At 43.0% G+C, this 22,038-nt stretch overlaps 1 protein-coding gene across 2 annotated transcripts in view; it reads left to right on the forward strand.

The window, feature by feature from the left end:
• Window positions 1-21,460, forward strand: part of runx3 (RUNX family transcription factor 3) — a 47,947-nt gene extending 26,487 nt beyond the window's left edge. Inside the window, exons 6-8 of one of the 2 annotated variants that reach the window (XM_020645004.3) lie at window positions 7,865-8,011; window positions 13,942-14,016; window positions 18,314-21,460. In XM_020645004.3, coding sequence (XP_020500660.2) covers window positions 7,865-8,011; window positions 13,942-14,016; window positions 18,314-18,792 — 701 coding nt within the window. In that variant the 3' untranslated portion in view covers window positions 18,793-21,460. The remainder of the gene's footprint in view (window positions 1-7,864; window positions 8,012-13,941; window positions 14,017-18,313) is intronic. The other variant, XM_065966182.1, reaches the window with a different exon arrangement.
• The last annotated feature ends 578 nt before the right edge of the window (window positions 21,461-22,038 follow it).

Genomic DNA, 22,038 nt, shown 5'->3' on the forward strand with positions numbered 1-22,038 from the left:
ACCTGGAGAAATAGTGGCCTGTGCATGCACACAGATGCACATCAACATAAATAGTGGCTAGCCCCTGAAATCTAACTCATGACCACTTCATTTATACTGCTGGAGAGAAAATAGTCTGATTTAATACCATCGACAGAAAGATTGAAACAGATAAAGGAGCATTTTATGACTTATTCAGAGAAATTACACTCTGAGGCGTCTCCATTGAATGGAGGCCGGCGACTTGTGGCGTTCCCCTTCCCTAGGGTCACTCCAGACGCGTCAGACTTGGCCTCAGTGATTAGACGTAGAGCAAATATTGGTTAACTGATAAATCCACTGGAATGCAGCAGTGCACATTGAATAGGTTTGGACTGATTTCAGAGAGGACTTTGTGTGTTGGGGAAAAACACTCGCCACATTCTGAGGTCTGAGGCTTGTGATGGAGCGTTTCCTCCAGTAGTCACGCAGGGTTTGTCTGAGTATGAGGGACTAGTAGTCACACACCACTGTTAATTATGTTTTTATACGTTTTTAAATTAGATATGAATGAATGCGAGACTATTGCTGTCGGAGCCATTAAAGGGAGAGGGGGACAGACACGAAAGCATTTGTTTTCAAATCAAATTTTGTTGGTGGAGAATAAAGGACGAAGATTGAAGCTCATAGAAAACTGCTGCAACCATAACCACATCTTTGAGACCAACTCCCTGTGAGGGCTTCACACACAACACCCACACACACACACACACACACACACACACACACACACACACACACACACACACACATACACAGCTGCTAGCAATCGCACTTGGGCTTTTGTATTTAGGATTTCCTGTGAAAGTAGGGCTAATTTTTTTAATTCCTCCATAAAACTAAGAAACATGTATAAACAAAGAATAAATACATATAAGCCTATTTCAGCCACTTTTACTCGTCTCTTCTTCAGCATATTGCGCCAACATCATTTCAAACATGTCTTCTGAAACAGGGAAAAGGCAGATCAGTGTCTAAAACTTTTAAAAAGAGCAATGTCTCGCCTACAAGAATGATGACTACAAGAATCATGAACAAAAGGTTCAGGGTAAAAAGCATTTTATTTTCTACTCAGACACAAATTTCCACCTCATATTTACTGACGCCAGATAGACCAGCGAGAGCTACTGAAAACGTTTCCTCAAGCTCAGCCAATATTGCTTCTCGGCCTTTACTCTTTTGCTGTCTCTTTACCTACCCCCTACACACTCCCCTCTAAACTCAGAAGCCAAGCGTCTTTCCTGTTTACCTACCTATGAAGGGAAGTCAAATGCCTACTCTGTATGTGCTCACTCTTCCTTATTTACAATGACCCATACAGGAGGGAGCCATTACAACCTTTCAGCTGTAATTTAATAAAAGTTCCACTCTGCATTTAGAAAAGTTAATGGTCCATGAGTGGAGGAATATTTTTTAGCCCACTGTATTATGACAATAAACCGTTTTCTGTGTTGGGGCAGTGGGGATGGGGTGGAGTGGGAGAGTGGTTTGTGGGAAGAAGGCACCTGCTGGTTACTGGAAAACATGCTGTGTACTACCAACCTGTGGTTTTGGATATTTATTTCTTCAGGCCTTAATGGTAAGGAACAGTGAACAAATAATAGGTGAAGGAAGATCTTTATTTTGCTTCCAAGAGCGGAGAAGGATGTAATCCTTTGGTAAACACAGAGGGAAGTTGGGCTTTTCAGAATAGGCTGAAAACATCACAGAAAAGCATGGGACAGTTTCCTCAACACTTTTGAAGCAGTCAAAGATAACTTTCAAAAAAATACAAATACTGAAAATTAAGCGTTGTGCATGCCAACAGATTGTAAAAAATGTCACATATTTGATCATTTCACACATTTTTGACACGTCAGGATTATCAATTGTATTCTATGTGACTTTGTGTTTGTGGGTGTTCTTGTGCACAATGAAAATGTATGCTTGTTGCACATTAGTGTGTGTGACCTATTATGCACAGAGGTGTGAAAGCGAAGCCGTTTGACACATCTGTTGCCGTTGCATTGATGTTACGTGTCAGCGGCATCTTGTTTTCCTTTCCCACAGCCTTGCAAGGTCCCCACCTTTCCCCCCTGCTTAGAACAACCTGACAACCACATTCACGCAAACACATGCACACATACAGACAATCGTCACCATTTACATTTAGAGCTAAAATAACACACTCGAAGCAGCTTATTGTTTTAGTATGATCTGTCATCCGGAGCCAAACAGACCTGCTCGTCAATGCAAAAGCAAAAGTAGCAGCAGCACTGGGAAATGAAGTCTGCAGGCAAGCAGCCAAAAAGGCCTGAAAAAAGCCCCACTCATATCAGCCTAACACGCCTTCACTCCCTACTATAACACATTTATATGCACGCACGCACACACACACACACACACACACACACACACACACACACACACACACACACACACACACACACACACACACACACACACACACACACACACACAGAGTTTGGAATGGTAGGACAAAAGAGGCATGATTACTCTCTGTGTGCTACGGGCCTTTCTATATTGTTAGAGAATCCGGGTGCATTGGGCCTTATTTTGGCACCCCTTCACTCCCTTAGCCTGCCTCAACCTGCCTCACTGCAAGGCAGTGTCCTTGTGCGGCACTGCTTCTGCTCTACATTACTCTCACATACACACACAAAACAGACACACGAAGAGAACTTCAACCCTTATCAGAAAAGGAAGGCTGCGCTCTATGCTCAAACAGTCTCATGTGGCAACTTCCGCTTGAGAAGCTTGTTTTCAGTCGTGCGAGGGGGATTTTCACACTGCTGATGTCCCCAGAGAGACTGGTGCATCTGACTCAAGGGCCCAGATGATCCCCCAGCTGTGGTCAGAGAGGTTGAGTGACAGATAGAAGAATGAAAAACTTTTGCTGACCTTCTCCAAAGAGCTTAGATGGAATAAAGCTTTTTGTAAAAAAAAATTAAAAAATAAAAACTAAACTAAAAAAAATAAAATTGTTTTTAGAGCATGTTTATATCAGACACTTTAACACACAACTACTAGACAACTACAAAATAAATAGTCTGACCATTCAATCCACAGTAATGATTTGGTTGTATAACCAAAAGCATTTATACTGAAGTGTTACAAGAGCTATGTAAATGAGGGCAAAGTTTAGCAATGTCTGTGTGTGGCAAGCATCAAGTCATTTAGACCCAGACCAGACAGCCACAATCACCAGCCAAGGGTAAAACCCACATCCTTCTGGGTCGGCCTCAAAACAAGAACTTTGATTCGTCCCACTGTAAATACTCAACAGTGTGATTGGTAACCCTGAGAACCACAGTGCAGACTACACTTCTGCAGAGACACTTTGGAACTGTGCTATATGGTGCCAGTAATAGACTGAAAAGAGAAGTATAAGACAGAACAGCGGAAAGAAGCAGGGTGGGAACAAAAATGTTCAGGTCTGCTAGTTAGGAGGAAGAGGATGACAGGTGTACAAGACTTTGCTCAACAGATGTTGAAACTCCCCCAGTGTCTGTTGAGGGCAAACGGAAGCGTGCTCGCAGGCAAGTAGGCTACGCTGCAACACAAGTTCAACGGTCGTCCCACATCTCGCTGTGGGGTTTCAAAAGTTTGATAAGGATACTGATCTTGTCACATCTTGTCACCACTTACCTTTCAATATGTTCAAACATGGGCTTTCCTTACATCAGAGTTATGTTAGATGTATTTCAAGACGATACATTATCAACAAAAAGCTCATTTAAACATGTTGTAGCCTCTTTGAGTCAGCTGCTTTAACTCTACCTTTCATAAAACCATCACTTTTGCACTACCCAAATATTTCTGCATGTAATCCTATAGCATACTTACATAGTCTTTACAGTCCAGACATATTTTTAAATATTGAGTGTGCTACCTGCAGTCAGTTCCAATCTGTTATCAGAGGCCTATCAAGTCCATTTATACGTTCAATACAAATATTTACACTTCAAATATATTCAGTGCAGACTTGGGCCAGGTCCAAAGCACGTATTGCCCTTTGCTGTGTAGATAGAGTTTCAGTTTGCCCCTGAAAAAGTGCTCAGCACTTCACTAAAAAGAGCTTGTGTGTCCCTTTGGAAGGGAACATATGTTCTTTCTTTCAATGGAGACATACACAAACAGACAGAGAGAGGGAGGGGAGAAGACAGGAGATGAAACATGAGAGGAATGAAGGAAGGAAACATGTCTTGTTGGATGATCATTCAGATGTGTCATTGGTATTTCAGGCCTTACTGTCACCTCACTGAGCAAACACTTTCTCTTTGTTGAATTGATACTAGCATTGTGAAGGGAAGGCTGGGAAAGATTGGCCAGAGTTTGCTGTTTATGTGGTCAGGTTTTAGATCACCAGGTGTAACTTCCTGAAGACTTCACACTTTTTCAAATCACTTACACTTCACCATGTGCGTCAAAGCAAAAAGGCAAAGCAACATCTCACGGTATTCTGCAGTGATGATAAACACCATCAGGAAATAAAAAGATACACACACACTTGCAGATAAAACAAAGCAAGGCTGAGTACGGCACACCCATTCCTTCAAAACAGCCTCTCAGTACATCGTTAATACCAGACATTTTATATCCACCATTTTATTTGTTCTTCATAGACTTCCATAATGCTTTCAGATGAAGCAACCGCTACTCTGAAAGGAGGCTAGTAAATCTACTACCTTTACCATCCATTTCGACTCTTGGTGCATATTGAGCGCTGCTGTTTAGGCCTCATGTGTGCATTGGCCCCCATCTCCCAGCTCTATCTTGTGGTTATGATATCATAGAGAGAAAAACAAGGGCATTTTCTCCTAAGTGCACCCTGACACATTAAATATTCATCCAACCACAGAAACCCCTCTAAAATGGGGATGGTGTCTAGGACCAGTACCTTCTGGCCCCCTGCACTGACAACTAGAAATCAAATGTTGGCGGTCACAGCACACACACTGTGGCTTCAGGCAGTGTCAACTGGCGAAAGAGCGAGCTTTAACACAAGGTTTAAGTGGGAGATAAAGGTCCATTCAGTCTGGTTCACTCAATCGCTTTCCTTTCAACCAGAGTAAATGTGAGGGGAGATATAAACAGGCAAAAACTCAACAGTAGTAGTAGTAGTAGTAAAATGAAAGAAGCTACATTTAAAACTCCAAACAAAGTGTCATTTAAAAAAGATAAGAGGGAATTCACTACTGATAGACGTATTTCATGAATACTCAAGACTCACAGGCAGAGAGAAAAACAGACAGGAATAAAAGACGGTTTGAAAGCTGTCTCCTCGTTGATAATGTGTGTTAACAGCAACAGTGGGCCCGGGGTTAAATGAGCTCCAGGCCTCATTACATGAAGTCACTGCTCCCCCACAAATGTAACCTCACAAAACCCCCTACTGGAAGCCCTGAACAGTGTGTCACTAAACACAGTATGTCCCTGCCAACTGGAATCAGGCCACTGGATCCACAGCTAGGCTCAAGTGTGTGTGTGGTGTCAGAATATGTGTGTGTGTGTGTGTGTGTGTGTGTGTGTGTGTGTGTGTGTGTGTGTGTGTTTAGGGGGAGCTGAATGATCACTTTCATCCCTAAAGAGCGAGACGGTTCATCTTGGACCACCTTTGGCAAAATAAACTCACCAATTATCTTTTTCCCCCCCTGTCTCTGTTTTTTCCAACCAGCGAGCAGTGGGATGTATCATTTCCCTGACCTCAGACGTTTGAGGTGGTGTAAATCTCTTAATAACTACATAAGGACACAAATAGGGGCTATATTTGGAGGGCTGCTTCCCCTGACCGCCCCTGCTCTGGCCTGGAACAGACAGTAGCCGCAGTGTCTATGTCGGTGATGTAGCCTAGACCTGGCGCTGTGTGTGTGTGCGTGTGTGTGTGTGTGTGTGTGTGTGTGTGTGTGTGTGTGTGTGTGTGTGTGTGTGAGAGAGAGAGGGAGGGAGGGCAAAAGAGAGAGAGAAGACACATTCATTCATTCCTTCCATCACAGTTTATAGAGAAGGCAAGACTGGTCACATATGACTGTGAATAAAAAAGATACTACTGACTGTGTGCCAATGTTTGCCAAAGATGTGTTCCTGAGCAGCACAAAGCAAACTGGTTTGTCAGTTGGTTTTATCCCGTACACATTTTGTGTCCAGTCTCCTTAAAGCATTAGACAACAGAACAGCCTCTCAGACAGATAGGTAAAACAGAGTCTTCCTTGAATATTTTCACGTTAAGTGCAATATAACTGTTATCAATAGCGCTAAGTAAAGTCTTGCTGCACTTGACTTTGGACATCTGGGGTTTGAATTTCAGGCCTTGCACGCAGTCAGACACTGTATGTTCATAAATGGGCGCCTGTAATCTCTTTAAGCATCTGTATGCATGTGTCGTGGGCCGTCAATGGGAGATATTTCTATATAGGTTCTAAAGAGAGGATGGAGGGGAGTTGGTGGGCACAAACAAATGGACAGAGCGGTAAACGAGAGGAAACTTTACCCATGGGTCAGCCTCAGAGGGAAGATATATTGCCCATGGGTCAGTGGAGAGAAGGGACGGGCAAAATCCATATTGGTCCGTCTGCCTTGCCCCCTTTATATAGTGATAAAATATTCAAATCCAGCCATTACTTCACATTAGGCTACTCTGTAGAGATGCCAGGGAGAAAACCACAGAATGTATATATGCCGGTTCACACACAGTTTTGGTGCATTGATAGTTACATTAAAATCCCTTCCTCCCATTAGAGGCATAGCCCTCATCCGGACGCGCATCTGACATTTAAGATGTGTTCACATGTAGAGCGTGTGCATGCGTGTGCACCTGTATGTGTGTGAGAGAACATGGGAATTTAAACATGTCTGAGTACATGTCTGTGTCTACATGAAAGGCATGATCAGAGGTTTTTCTTCTTACCATCTCCCTGAACGGGATATCAGAGTGATGAGGGCACTTAGTGTGTTGGTTAGTTTGCTGGGTCTGGATAAAAGAGATGCAACCGACAACATTCACTTCCTCTGAGTTAATTTTCAATTCTTGCTTACACTAACACACACCCACACACATCCCTACAAAAGCTCCTTTTCTGTGTTTCCTTTCACTCATTTTTATCTGCTTCTGTTAAAACTGATGACTATATGGTTCGGTATCCTTGTCTGGGTATTTTCTTCTGACTAAGTGCTGTGTCAGTAAGACTTGAGTGTGTGTCTGTGGGTGTTTTTCAGAGGAGTGGTGAGAGGGGTAGATCTACTCACTATTTCCTGTGTTTTAAAACAAGGTTGCAAGATAAGATCATGTTGCCATTTCATATAAATGCTTGTACCATTCATAGTTTATTATTAGACCTTAGGTTTTGGGAAAACAGTGTTCCTTAGGCATTCATTTTCTACTACTTATGCTGTTGTTATCTGCTGATGACACAACTGCAGGTGCAGCTTGGGTAACACTTAGTGTCTAGCCAATATATTTCAAGGTCTGCTAACATTCAAAAAATATTTTTGTATTTGGTAGCTGAAAACACGGTGAAAGCGTCCTCTACCCCCTTGAATAGTTTCATTCTGATTGTGTGGTTTTGAATTACAAAGGAGGATATTGACGGTCTTCACAGTCCAAGGAGTCCATTTTACGATAGTTATCGTTTAGACTGGAAGAGAGAAAGTTCTATAATGGGGATGTACAGCTGCCTGACTCCATTATGGCGTTTAGGAGAGGGAAAGTTTTCCAATTGGACTCCTATTGTTTGTGCTATGAAATATGACGTGCCTTATGTACCATTTTCATGGTTGTGTAAGTAATTGGTAGTTTTGTAAGTCCTTGATTTCTCTTTTAACAATCTCCTTCATGTTGCTGTTCCAGGGCACAGAGTGAAGATAGAAGATTCCCAGAAGATGCAGTTCTCGGACAGGCTGTCAGAGATTGAGCGCTACCAGCGCAGTATGCGAATAGGCCCTGTAAACAACCAACCCCGTCCCATTCATCAAACCCACCTCAGCACAACACAAGGTGAGGCACCCTGACACTTAAAACCACAAACAACCAACATTCCACTTAACCAAACAACCACAACACTGTCCAATCAGCTCTCATTAACCCCCATTTCTAGAAGTAAACTATTTGAACTAAACAAACATATTCTTGCTCATTGAACAGAGGATGAGTTATCTCTAATACAAATCAACATGCCCTTCACCCAGATTTAAAAACAAGTCAAGAGCTCTTCATGTGGATTTCCAGAGCTGGGGGCGCTTTCCAATTTTGTTCTACTAATCAGGGGGCTCTTATGTGTTGGCAATCCAATGGGTAGCTCATGTCATATCTGTCCCTGCATAACCTGCGTTGGCGGGTCCAGGCCTCACAGTGTGCAGGGTTGAGTCTGTGGCCAGGTGGCATGGTTGGTACTGCCAACCCAGCTTGGCCTGGATGCTGAAGCTGGCCTCCGCACACCGCACACTACACAACCGTAGGAATTTAACAGCCGCCTGTTACCTTGGCAATCACGTCACTCTCAGGCGCGTTGAATGTGCAGAGCGAGGGGGGGCGACAGACTGAGGTGTGTGTATGCTGTGGACAGCTGCGTGGGTGATGGCTATAGTGAGGATGAGTGTTCAATCTCCGTCATATGTCAGAGCCTTTTTAACAGGATGCCATGTCTGGAAGCACGCAGACTAAACACACACACACACACACACACACACACACACACACACACACACACACACACACATGCTCGCGCACGCACGCACACACACAAACACACACACACACACACACACCACAACATACACAAATAGACAAACACATTGTGTGCCCCCCTCTCCAACCCGCTCTCTAGTTCTCATGCTAACTAATGAATGTCATTACCTTTGTATCAGCATGTTTCTGGGTACAGGAGGGCTTGTTTAGAGATCTGGGATGTGTGTGGGTGGAACTCAGTGTGTCTCACTGCCATTCTCTTGTGTTTGGCCTTGTGCTTAGCTTAGCCAGCACTGAGTGAGTCACCAGTTTGGGCCTATCTAACAGCTGACTGTGGAAAACACAGCGTCTTTTACCCTGTTTCCCCATGTTTTACTTACTGTTAATATTGATTTTCACTTGCACAGCTTGTACCGCAGAAAGAACAAGACAGCCATTTTTAAAACATTACAGACTGGTTCTGCTGAAAATAAACACAATACAGTCACTGTGAGAAAAAAACTTCTGATGTTTTAAAGGGGCGATTTTAGTTGTATAGGTTGTTTGTGAATGAAAAAACAGTGCCTAAGTTTCTTTTGGGAGCTGTAGGTTTTCTGAGGGCAGACTTGGATAACGGTTACAGAGAGATCCCGGGAGAGGTGTGCAGACTTGGTCCAGACGGCAGAAGAGCAGCTCTTTGCTCTGCTCCCCTCTGCCTTGCACAGGATTAGGGCAGGAATTAGGACGTCATAGACTTGTCAGGCATCAAAGGGCTGTGATGTTGCAACACACACACGTACAGTACATACTACCTGAGCAGACACAACACATTAACATCAGTTGGATCTGTCAGAGACAGTGAAGGCCCGCAGCTTCACGTTACAGCCGCCAGTGTCTGGAGGCCGTCTATAAGAAGTGTGTGAGTGAGACAGACGAGGGGAAGGGCTGTAAAAACCACACACCTTAATCTGTGGTATTACCATCATGACGGCATACCGCAGGGCAAGAGTGGTAAAATAATTAAATAACAGAGCAGAGGGCCTTCCTCCCTCCCACTTCATCTATCAGTTGTAGTGTCTCAGCAGCAGACTGGAAATGTATGTGGCGGCGGACATCACACACAGCACTCCTGTATCTGTAGGATCACACAAAGACAGCAACACTACAGATTTACAAGGAAAGCTCAAACAAAAATAGACTTGATGTAATAAATCCCATTCAGAGACACAGGGAGCTGTTTACATATCAACAGCACACTCGCTCTGCTTTGGCAGCCATGCCAGACACTGTTGTATTTTGTAGATACTTTAAATCCCAGGGCCTGTTTGTTTGAGAATTACTGGGTGATGGATCGCCCATCAGCACGTTATAATTAAATGGATTCCCGTCTCGCTGTTACAAAAGATGTTTTCCATTATCCACGTCTGTAACCTTGCATTTTGCTTCTTGAAGACGACTAAATAAGAAGAGAAGTGTCATCTCCTACTAAAGCCTCCTTGCTTCATTTGTTGTCTGTGCTATGAAATACTGTCTCAGTTTTTCTTGTCAACAAAACGCGTCTCCAGACATCTGCTTCAGGTTCCTCTGGATTTTGAAGTCACACAGACATACAAACATGCATTCGATTGCACCATAGGCACATTGAAATACAAGACACACATACACAACTCAGCTAGTGTTGTAAGTTCTCTGTTAGTGCCCCAGACAGACAGGATAATTAAGAGCTCATTACAGTGCATGCAGTGACAGGATTCCTGCATGCTGGCAGACACTGCATTCGCTGCTTGTTTTTGTTCTTTTGTGGCCACAGGTAAGCCTGCTAGACATGTGGAATGATTCTTAGCAAGGGCGGAGGGAGTTTGTGTCTGTTTCTGTGTGTGTGTGTGTGTGTGTGTGTGTTGATGTGTGTGCAAGCGTGCGTGTGTGAAAACACATGGTTCAACTAGTACAGTCAAGCAAATCTGACACTCAAACAAGCAAGTACTAAATTGTTATTCTGGTTTTCAAAACCTCAAGTGAGGAACGTGTACATTATCGGTGTCTGTGTGTGGCAGTTTTTTTGTGTCTATCTAATGCAAGAAGTGGTTAATACTTAAAAATTTTGATAATGCATTTATGTTACATGTGCAGTTATTTTTACTCTTAAGAAAAGCAGACCTTGAACTTTTGATTTCCTAAAATGCATGATAGAAAACAGATCAAGTTCTACCTGTGCTCGACTTGAAATGTAGACAAAACTCAACAAGCCCCTGGCACAGCCTCTGACAGCCGAGACGAAAGCAGCTTTTTTGATCTTAAATGTGTTTTAACAGTAAGAAAGGGAAAAAGAACTACAGAAGCAACTTAATCATCCAAAAATGAGTCAAGGGCACTTTTGAGGTGGTATCATTCAACATGTTATTTCTTCCAACACCTGTGTGTTCTTCTTCTGAAGATGAATATGAGATAGTAGCATAACGTTCCACCATCAAGTCAAGTGCTCAACGCTTTGATGAGGGCCCAAAAGTGTGTGTGTGGCTGTGTGAGAGTGTGCCTGTCTGTGTGAATGTGTGGCCATAGTGGTTATGTTATTGAAAACATAAGAATAATCTCACAGAAATTATATATTACATACTTAACTATTTAAATATACTCAGCATTCATCCGGCAAAATTCATTAAAAAAAACAAAAAAACACTTCTATTAATGAGACTTTTACAAAAGTTGTTACCTCAGGCTTCCTCCCGCACGACTGACACACATTTGCTGCAGCTGTGCTTTGGCCCTTTTGCTCAGTATGTTTAGGCTGCGGCCGCTGGACTGGACTTAACTTGAGAAAGTCTTGTTTGATGGAGGACCAACCTAATGCAGCGGTGCCCCTCCCACCTTCTCCACAGTAACCACACTGTTTACTCCACATAAACAAGCCGGCTGCCCCCCCAGGTTTTAGGCTGAACATCGCAACTGCCACGGCATACTAATTCACACATCAAGAATGACATGATCAGCCAATTAGAAGCAAGAGCGAGACAGGAAATTAGCACCGTCAGGTAGCTGTGGTGTGGACCTTTGAGTATAACCGTCACGCTGGTTGGGTTTCATGCTGATTCTGCCAAACCCAAGCAGGAAGCCGGCCCTCTGAGGCCAATACAACCAAATGAGCAGGAATTTGAACCACTTTTTCAGACACTCTGTTTTACTCCTTCGCTGCACTATTTACATAATATGTCAATGGCCACCACATAGTTTATTTGTTATGGTGCCTGAAAGTTTCACTTGTGGTTACACTTTTCTATTGACCCTGAGATGATTAATTCAAACTGAAAATGTTTTTGTTCTTCAACAAAAAAAAAAAATCTTTTGAAGCTGACTCCTAGGTAAGAAAAAGGAATGAAAAAGAGAAGTTAGAGTAGTTTTTTTTTTTTTTTCCAGACTCAACTGTTTGTGTAAGTTTTAATTTCACATCAGAGTCTGGCTGAGTTTTACTTTTCAGCAATTACAGAAACGACATGTGTGCCATGAACAGTCTCTATTGAATGTGGGGAAAGGGTGGAGTGGACGGACGACGAGCTCTCAAAGAGAACATGGGATTTTTCAGTCCATGTGTTTGTTTTTGCTCACGTTATAAGTGAGGGCTCAAAAGACGTATCAAATGTCCCACATCGCTGAGCCAAGGCCATGTTCCTCCCCTCTCTAACACGCTCTTTCTCCCTTCTTCCCTCGCTGGCGTCTTTCTTTCTCTCTTGCTTGCTCTCTTACATTCTCTCCCCATTGCGACGCCTAAGGCCTAAGCGAAACAGGAAGCCAGCACAAGGACCAGCATTCACTGTGTCTCAATGACACGCTTCATTTCGGCAGGCGCATTACATGTCTCAGAGGCGTTGCTGGATCCGGAGTCACGAGGATAGATGCCATTTTGGCTCAAACATCTTTTCAGCTACCCCTTTCATCTACTCATTCAGTTCAAACGCAGTGCATGTGTTTATTTGTGTCCTCCCCAAAACTACACTGGCACCACCCCAAAGCTCTTACTAGTAATGCAGTCGCTGCTTCTTCCCGTTTCGACCCCGGCCTTACCCACTCCTCAGCTCCGCCCAGGGGGCTGTACCCCTTATTAACAGGGGTAATCTGTGCCTCTGGTATTGACGTTGTCTGCAGGCCAATCAAAATATTTGAAGGAAATGTTTATTTTCTTGAGCGAATCGCACCAGCTGCTTGGAAGCCTCTCTGAATAAGGCCATTTATGTGTAAGAATTTGCCATTGTGAGGCATAGTGCAGGACCTCTTGGTGACTGAGTGCTGATTTGGGCCTTTGCACTGGAAGTGGAGGAGCTCCAGGGGAAGCACAGATCTTACACATGCTGGGTCCACTGCGGCTATAGGTGAACAGCCCAGCCCACCCCCTCTTTGATTCTGGCATCAGTCTTAGTCCTAATTGCCACTGCAGGAGGTTTGGAGTTAAGTATATTGTGGAATCCAAACAGCAGGGCGCAGAGTCCTAGTGATACTACATGGTCGACTGCTGCTATCATTAGAGGCAGAGCGTCATAAGAAAAAAAAATTCAAGGGGTTGTATAATATTAGCATAATTCTGTCCTTCACAGAAATTAAAATATTGTTTCGCGTACATCTGAGGAAAAACAGTACTCTTCCCAGTACTTCTGTACAACCAATGTGCTGAGACTGCCCATGTCAACAGAGCTCCGTGCAAGATGTCTTGTAACAACTGCATCATCTCAGACCCAGAGCAAACAGCCCCTGTCTGTGTCAGCCCTCCTGCGGTGTGGTTGATGAGTGTGAAGCAGGGTCCCACGCGTTGGGCCAGTATGTCCCCGACCCTCCTTCGCTTCCTGACAGCTTGGCTGGACAGGCTTGCAAGTGTCCTGCACTTCACAGGTCTGTGCTGCCCCTGCAGTGTCTCGCCTGAAGGACCCAAAAATATCTCCCTTGCACCCATCAAGCATGTTTTTCCAATACTGGTCTCACTCTGGTGAGAAAACCACCCCTCCTCTTCCCAGTCTGTAGTGCTCAGTCAGCAGAGGCCAACCTGTGACAGGAAGGTATCTCAAATCTGCCAGATGTCAAGACATGTTGACAAGTTTTTAGACCATGCCTAAGATTTCTCTGACACAGTCAGTGACTTTCTCACAAATACAACCCAAACCTTACCATGCGCTAGATAAAGACTTAAATGTTGCATTCCTACAAACGGAATTTCTCCACTGGCTTTGTTCGTATATATATTCTCGTATTGACCTTTTGTTTTTGTTTTTTTACTCTAGCCCTGTGGCAGGAGCAAATGGACACCCCGGCTTTAAAGACATGCAAGGTGGAGGAGGACTTAAGACCATGGCCAGGTGAGACATTGCAATGTCAATCTTCCCTACTGTTGAACTACAGAATCAACTTCTGTGTAATGTTTTGGTTTTTAAGACTTTCTATAATTCTCTTACTTTAAGCTTAGCTCCAGGCCGACCCCTAATTCAATATGAATTTGAAGAAAGAACTTACTTTGTGTGTGAATAAGAATGTTTTTTTTTTAGATCAAGATAATCTGGCTCTCATGACTGCCAAAGACAGATCACACCTTTCAAATGGGTTTATAGTTTGATAATATCCCAGAATGAACTGAAGAGTTACAAACAAACTGATTTTCATTTGACACACTGAAATTATAACATCCAAAACTTAATACTGAAGAGGAGAAGCGGGTAATATGCATAAAGCTCAGGGTATGCCAATTGCGTTGTGACAATTATGGAGTCTGTTTCGTGTTGCCTGTAGGGCCCTCCAACACCCCAGAACATTCCTTGAACATCACCACCCTGCCTTCAGACTTCTCCTTCCATTCCTCCCACCAACTCTCCCTTTCATTTATGTTTTTGGCAATTTGGATCTTTGCTGCTGCCCAACAGCCCCCTCAGTCTCATATCCTTCCCTGACCCAAAAACCATCACACCACACCACACCACACCACACCAGACATGCTGAGTCATCCACTCATACTGTGATGAGGACAAACATTCAGACACACAGTAGAACTAGAGAGTGAAAGTGGTGTTAAAAAAAGAAAATCCAGACCATAAAGAACATTTACAAGAGTCAATGTTATACATGATGATGCTTTGTGGACTCTAAGCTTTATCCTTACCATAACAGTTCACACGGTGTAGGGTCAGCAGAGAACAGAACACATCGTTGACTTCATAAGGAAGTATCATATCTCTAATAGAATGGATTTACTTAGCAAACTTATTCATCATGGCACCTATTGTGTTGATGCATTAGGAAAATCTCAGTTTTTTTGTTATCACAAACTTCCTTTAACCTTGATCGAACACATGTTGGGGACATGCAAAATCCTCTGTGCTCACTTGATGATATGCCTAACATGGATGAGGCTTTGGGGCTGTTGACCATGATGCCACAGTACAGAGGTGATTATTATTTGCATTCAACATGATGCTCAGGCCTCAAAGCCTTGTCGCCTAAAAAAACACCTGGAGATCATTTGTGTTCATTTGGGTCTCCTATTCTTTCGCCTGCATCACAGCAGATCTGCTCGGGCATTATGTGTTGCTTTGTCAACATCAACCTGTTATCAGCAACTGCTCGTCCCGATGGCATCCTGTGCTCGGGATACCAAAACCAGTCAGCAAATTAAAACAAGCTCTCTACAATCATTTCAGTGCAGCTCTGCTTCTTTAGGTATGATATAAAGGGAGAAGATAAGAAAATATATTTCACTTCACCACATGTCTTTATGAAGCTGGTCAACGCACCAGGGTTTGCACTCTCTCTTTTCCTTCCCTCCACTTATTTGCCTGAGACACCATTCCCTCAGCGCTGGCAGTCACGGTTTGCATCAAGCCTGAATAAACATTTCACAGGTGAGCGCCTGGATTTGCATCTCCCCATCACCAGTCACCACATGTGGACACAAACACATACACACACATAACGCTGAACACAATTACACACACAGACGTGACCGCCTCAAACTTGTCCTTATGTTAACAACCAAAATCAGTTTCTCCCATATGCAAATAAAGCAAACCTCCTGTCATATCTGGGTTACACGCTTGACTGTGGACTAGTGGACTTCTTGAGCTTAGCAGAAATGAGGGGGAGGTCTCCACCATTGGTGTTGCTGAATTAAATAAGTGTGTGGAGCTATGCTTCAAAGCTAGAGGAGAAAGGAGACTGCTGGAACACTATGTTCTCTATAAAAGCCCTGATTCTCAGCTACCCGCTTCATAGACTGGGAACTTCACAGACAGCAGACTTTGCCAGCTAGCCCTCTGGGGTCCATCCCCTCTCCTGTCCCTGCAATTTAGTCAACACATTTCAGATGAGCCTAATGGAGATCATGTGTGGTTTTGGGCCGCAGAGGTTACAGGCAGCTACTACAAGGCTCAGTTAGGAAGACCCTCTCTGCCAAAGATACACCACAGTTACCACAGCCACAACAGCAAAGCCTGTACTTATACTGGGTGGGGGAGGGTGGGGATAGAGTAAGGTATGCAACATGGTTAAAAAGTAAAAAAAGCAGACTCCAAAGCTTAACTTCTAAATTACAAAGCAGTTTGTTCAGCCCTCTCCTCCAGAGGGAGCTACTGTTCTGTACAGAATTTAAGGTGGCAGCAGGCTCCTCCTGGCTTAGAGCCAAGAGCTTGATGTTGCACAAGCCCATTAAGGTGTTGTGATAAGTGTCCAGTCGAGTTTCCCCTGACAGAACACAGGAGTCGATCCCCACCGCAGTTTGGACGACACATTTCCACCAACTTAAATTAAATCGAGATCATATGCAGGGTGGGCTGCCGCAGCCAGAGCCCTCAAGTCCCCACGCCACACATCCCCTCCCCAACTTCACCCTGAGGCCTAAATTTAGCACGGACCAGAGAGGAAAGGACAAACAGAGAGAGAGAGAGAGAGAGAGAGAGAGAGAGAGAGAGAGAGAAAGCAAAGCTTTTTGGGAGTCCAGTAGGTATTAGTGGGCCAACTCCACTTCACCCGAATCAACAGCAGCTGAGAGCTTGGATTTTCCTCGCGTGAAATCAGATATGCAGCCCGACTCCGGTGCCTGGTAGACTCTGGAAAAAGAAACACCCTCCCCCCTACCCTCCAAAACCCCCTCATCCCAAAAAGATGAGAGGAAATTCAACTGCAGAAATGTGTTGTTGAAAAAAATGTAGCATAGCAGGGGCCATGGAAATAGCAAAAGGAGACTTTTTTGTAGTTGAAAATGGACCCTGTCCTCCAGACATAGGGAAAAGACATTTGAACAAGACTGTGGCACGCAAGCTTGGCATTCTCCCCCCTCAGGGCTGTGGCGTGCAAACGCTTGCTATTTCTCAAATACAAGCCCTCTTTTCTCTGCCATCCAAATCCCCATTTTACACTTCCAGTCATGTGGGCACACATGCGGACAAACAAATAACCCTGGAATGAGATGTGAGTGTATGGATATGTGTACAAGCAGCAGGTGTGCAGAGCATACTGTATGTTGACATTACAGTAGGTGTGATGAACAGACATTGTGCTGTACCACCAGGTGAAGGGCGTTTACAGCTACAGAGTATATCAGTTTGGCTACTGGCCACCTTACCTTCTTACAAAATATGTGTCATGAGTGCAGAGTCTTGACATGCTTAACCTGCCAGGCAAGGATTTCATTTTCACACCTCTGAAGGACAATTACTCTTACCAACAAATTCTATATTGTTTAACAAACATAATACAGCTATGGGCTGAATAGACTTATATCTGAAGCTCAGGATATATAAGCCACCTATAATACTTTTAAGGGTAGGGGGCAATATGGTGTTTGACTTAGCAGCCCAGCTTGGTGACAGTACAGGCCCCCAATATCAGAGAAGCAAACTGCCAAGTCAAGCCCTCAAGCAATATTTCTATTTCCTCTATGCCAGCTGCTTAAATTAGAAAGTGCGCAGTGAAATTGAAGTCCTTACAGCTGCGTTCACACTGCTCTGTTACCTGTGAGAGTACTCTGTGTGGTTCACTCTGACAGGTCCTAAACTGTGATTCACATTACTTTTAAGGGATACTCTCATAAAAAAACATAGTTTTCCTTTGTTTTTCTTTCTTCCCTCCCTCCCTCCCTCCATTCTCCTTCTCTGTCTACCTCTGATTGTGACCGTCTACTTCTGTCACATAAGTATGACTTGTGATGAGTTGCACAACAGCACAACAAGCCATCACTGTTTATATAAAGCACCCCTCAGCACCTACAATGACTCTTTTCATTGCGCCGCAAAAAGATAGAATAAGTAAGTCGCCCTTCTTTAGAAGGGAGGTGAAAAAGCCATGGCAAGGGGGCCTCTTCATAACTTCAGTCCTGTGCATGGGGCTGTGGGTTGATGTGCTGTCAGTGTTCGATGACTGTTTTAAGGAAAGAAAGTCTCAGTTCATTATTTTGAGAAAACATTTCCATGGCCAGGCATATCATGGGAAATCTGAACTCAGAATTGTGGGTTTGGTGGAGTTTTTCTGTCCATGAAGTCGTTTTTCAAAATGAAAGAACATGATAAATCTCTGGGCTCCTTGTTTCATTTTCACAGCAGTTTGTTTTTTTTATCAGTGTCCAAAATCTTGATATCTCTTCAAAACTTTGTTTCTTCTTTCTGCCAACAGGGACTACAGACCTCTTCCAACAAAGGACCAGCTTTCCATCTCTCTCACCACTGACCGACCCACGCTTCTCAGACCCCCGCATGCACTATCCCGGGGCCTTTCCCTACTCCACCAACACCTCCAGCACAGGCATCAGCGGCCTCAGCATGTCAGCATCTTCTAGATACCACACCTACCTGCCACCCCCCTACTCAAACAACCAAAGCCAGAACTTCCAGTCCAACTCCTACCTGTATTACGGCACAGGCTCAGGGTCTTACCAGTTCTCCATGGTGGCACCTGGAAACACCGGGGGAGAGCGCTCCCCCACCCGACTGCTGTCCTGCTCAGGGGCTGGGGGCACAGGGACCAACAGCCTGATGAACCCGGGCCTGAACAACCAGAACGAGGGGGTGGAGGCTGACGGGAGCCACAGCAACTCCCCCACTGCTATGAGCGCTTCAGGCCGTTTGGATGAGTCCGTCTGGAGGCCTTACTGACTGACAGACAACTAGACAATTGAAGGGTTCAGGAGAAGTGAGGGAGGAAAAGTAATGAGAATGATGAACAAAAAAGGTGATCATTAAAAGAAAAGAAAAACAAACAGACATAGAGAAAATGTTGCATGTTTGACTTTTATTTCTCTGGCACTCGCTTTAAAGACTTTCTACATTTTACCAACTCTCTCAAGACTTCTGCGTATTTTGTAAATATTGAGTAAGTTCCTGCACTGTGCTACCTGTACTCTTAAATGACTATAATAGCCATAAAAGTTGAGATTATGTTCATCCTCACCTGTCTGGTGTAAACAGGTATGCATTAAAGACAAAAGACAATGGCTGTATGATCAATCCAATGGCCAATGAATGGGGGGAAAAAACACAACAGACATTCTTCAGACAGACTCTTCAGACTGATCCAACTCACTTGGTACCTGGAGAGGAGCAGCTGCTCACTGAATGATCAAGTGACACCGACATCTTTCCAAAGCATGGCTCTACTGCTGAAGCTATTGTGCCTTTTAAGCTTTAATTTCTGTAAAAACATGAAATATAGACAAAATAGTGTTTTTGTCATCAGCTGATTACAGGGCAGTTTTAGGTGCTTTAAGTACTTTCTGTACCTATTGCCTAATTTATTAACCAAATGAAAACATCAGCCTTTGGTGCTATGGTAGGCAGTGGATGTTTCAATGCCAGTGCTGCATGTTTGAAAGAGAAGCATTGAATCTGTCAGAACGTACACGTTTAAGGAGTTCCTTCTCCATTTCTGTGTCCTCAGTGTATTGAGTTTCAACAGGACAAGAGCTGATGGTTTGAGGAATGTAAAAGCCTAACACAGTGGGTTGATTATTGGGTCTTCCTCGCAGGAATATTTCAATCCTGTTTCGTCATCTTTTTACTTCCTCTTTATTCTTCTTTATTTAAGCCCTTTTTTTGAAAGAAAAGTCCTTATATGGCATTCTGTAACTGGATGACAGTTTACTTATATTTATTTGAGCCAAATTGTGAGGGAATGTGTGCATATACCCACAATCCTAAAGCATTTCTCTCTACCCTTCCTTTTAATATACATTTACAGTATATATACCATATTTTGTTGTTGAGCATAAATTTGGATTTTGTGTAATATATTGCTTCTAAATTATAAAAAAAATAAGTTTTAATGTAATTATATTGTCTTCCAATGTAGCTTTGATGCACTAAAAACCTGTATTTCTAATGAACCATGCCAAACAATTTCTGTTTAAAAGATTGAGGATCTAGAGCTGTAATCTTTGAAACTATTTCCAAAATTGCCTCCATTTCTAAATAAGCCATTTGCTTAATTTTTGCACTATGATTGAACATATTCTTTGTCTTCTGTTTGGTTTTGTATTAACAGTTATTAGAAAACGTTCCATACTTAATAGTCAAAATGCCTTCAAATGTATGGCCAAAACACACTTAGTGTGTCCTTTAAGTGTCCCTGATAAATTCTCCACCATAAGGTTTATATTTCCTGATTAGGCACACGCCATTTCATCTGTATTAATATGCAAAACATGTTTAAAATGATGAGACCTGCATTCCCACACCACAGGTGTGTATATTCCTGCTGTCTGGAGGGCCTTTTCTCTGCAGCTACACATGTGAGCCCTGGAGGAGGAAGAGTATGAGGATGAAGGGATGGCAGAAAGAGGAGGGGTTAAAGTGATATCTTCTTACAACACCAAGGGCAATTACAAAAAAAACCCTCCCCTTGTTGTTCACGGGCTCCTTTGTTCTGGATAATCAGTGAGTGCTTTGAAGTTTTTATAGCCCTGGTTCTGTCTTTTCAACTTTAATATACTGATCATCAGTGCCAAGGGCCAAGGCTCTGCCACTAATTCATACATCTGCAATGATAACCTGGGTATAGGAGATTTAAAAGGCAGTGACAGCCGGTATTAATGGTCTTTGACAAGAAGAAAGTAAGATTCTACTACAAAAGTGAATAGTGATCCAAAAAGGCTTGCATTTACAGCTCAGGTACAAATAAATATGCAAAGTGTTTTGTAGATCTTACATACATACAGGCCTTATCTCCCTGTTTCAACAATGTGTATCAGCGTCTCGTTCCTCTTTACATGTTGTTTTAGAGGAAAAGCATGTTTCTCTGGAGCCTTTATAAGGTAGAGGTATGAGGTACTTTATTATAGGCATAAAAAAAAAACATGCAGCTAGAGGAACCACATGTGTACTGATATCTGTGTGGTTCCTTTAAAAGAAAACCAAAGAACTGCCTGTAATACTGTCAGAATGTTAATGCTGGGAACGATGTGAGGTACATAACTCCTGTCTTGACTGATCTCTGAAAATCATTCTTTATGCAAAACTAGGAACCCAAATGTACAACTAAGTTTCATTTAATTGTATACTGGATTCAAGAGCACAATGTTACTTTTTTCCTCCATGTTTCTCTTTACAGTATGCCTTTTTTTTCCTTTTCATATACCAAAATGTTGATGTGTCTTGTTCCTTTGATTTCACTTATGCTCAAAGCATGTACACCTGATACTGATATGTTAATTTAAAAATCTCATCTATGTATGAAATGATATTGTTAATTCTTCCATATTGAGTGCTTGTAAAGTTTGCGGATAATGTAGTTTTTAATCATTTTAATTAAAAAAAAAAAATTGTCTCACTTTTGTCCTCATAACAGCTTTTCATTCAAAGAGATATTAGTAAATGAGCTTCCAGGAAAGAGTTAAAGAAATGCATGATTTTTCTTTCAGGTAAAAAATAATGTGCCCTCTGCGCTATTCTGAAAATCCCACTATTATCAGATTTTAGGATCATCATTCATAGACCATACTCAATTTTCTATAACAACAATTGCATATCATGGGAGTTCTCTAATTTTGAGACTAAATGCTTGGAGGTCTGGATACGTGGTATTTCATAGTTTAACATGGGTAGGGGGTAGAGAAAGAAAACAATTAACATGGAGGTGAAGGGTATGATTCACCTCCTGAGAGCCACCATCACATCAGCTGATAGACATTGGGAAATCACTGGACCTTATTTCACGCCATCACATCCTGATACAGCAATTTTTGTTTTCCTAACTTCTTCTTCAGCCTCATACAGAAAACGCTGTCAATACCAGTGCCTCCATCACGCAACCCCAGCAGTGTGTTGGTAGTTTCCCTAGCTTCAAAAATGCCTCAGCTGTCAACATGGTGGTACCCAGAGCGTAAATAAAGCACAGCTCAGGAATCC

This window comes from Labrus bergylta, chromosome 18 (genome assembly GCF_963930695.1).
Source record: "Labrus bergylta chromosome 18, fLabBer1.1, whole genome shotgun sequence".
NCBI lineage: Eukaryota > Metazoa > Chordata > Actinopteri > Labriformes > Labridae > Labrus > Labrus bergylta.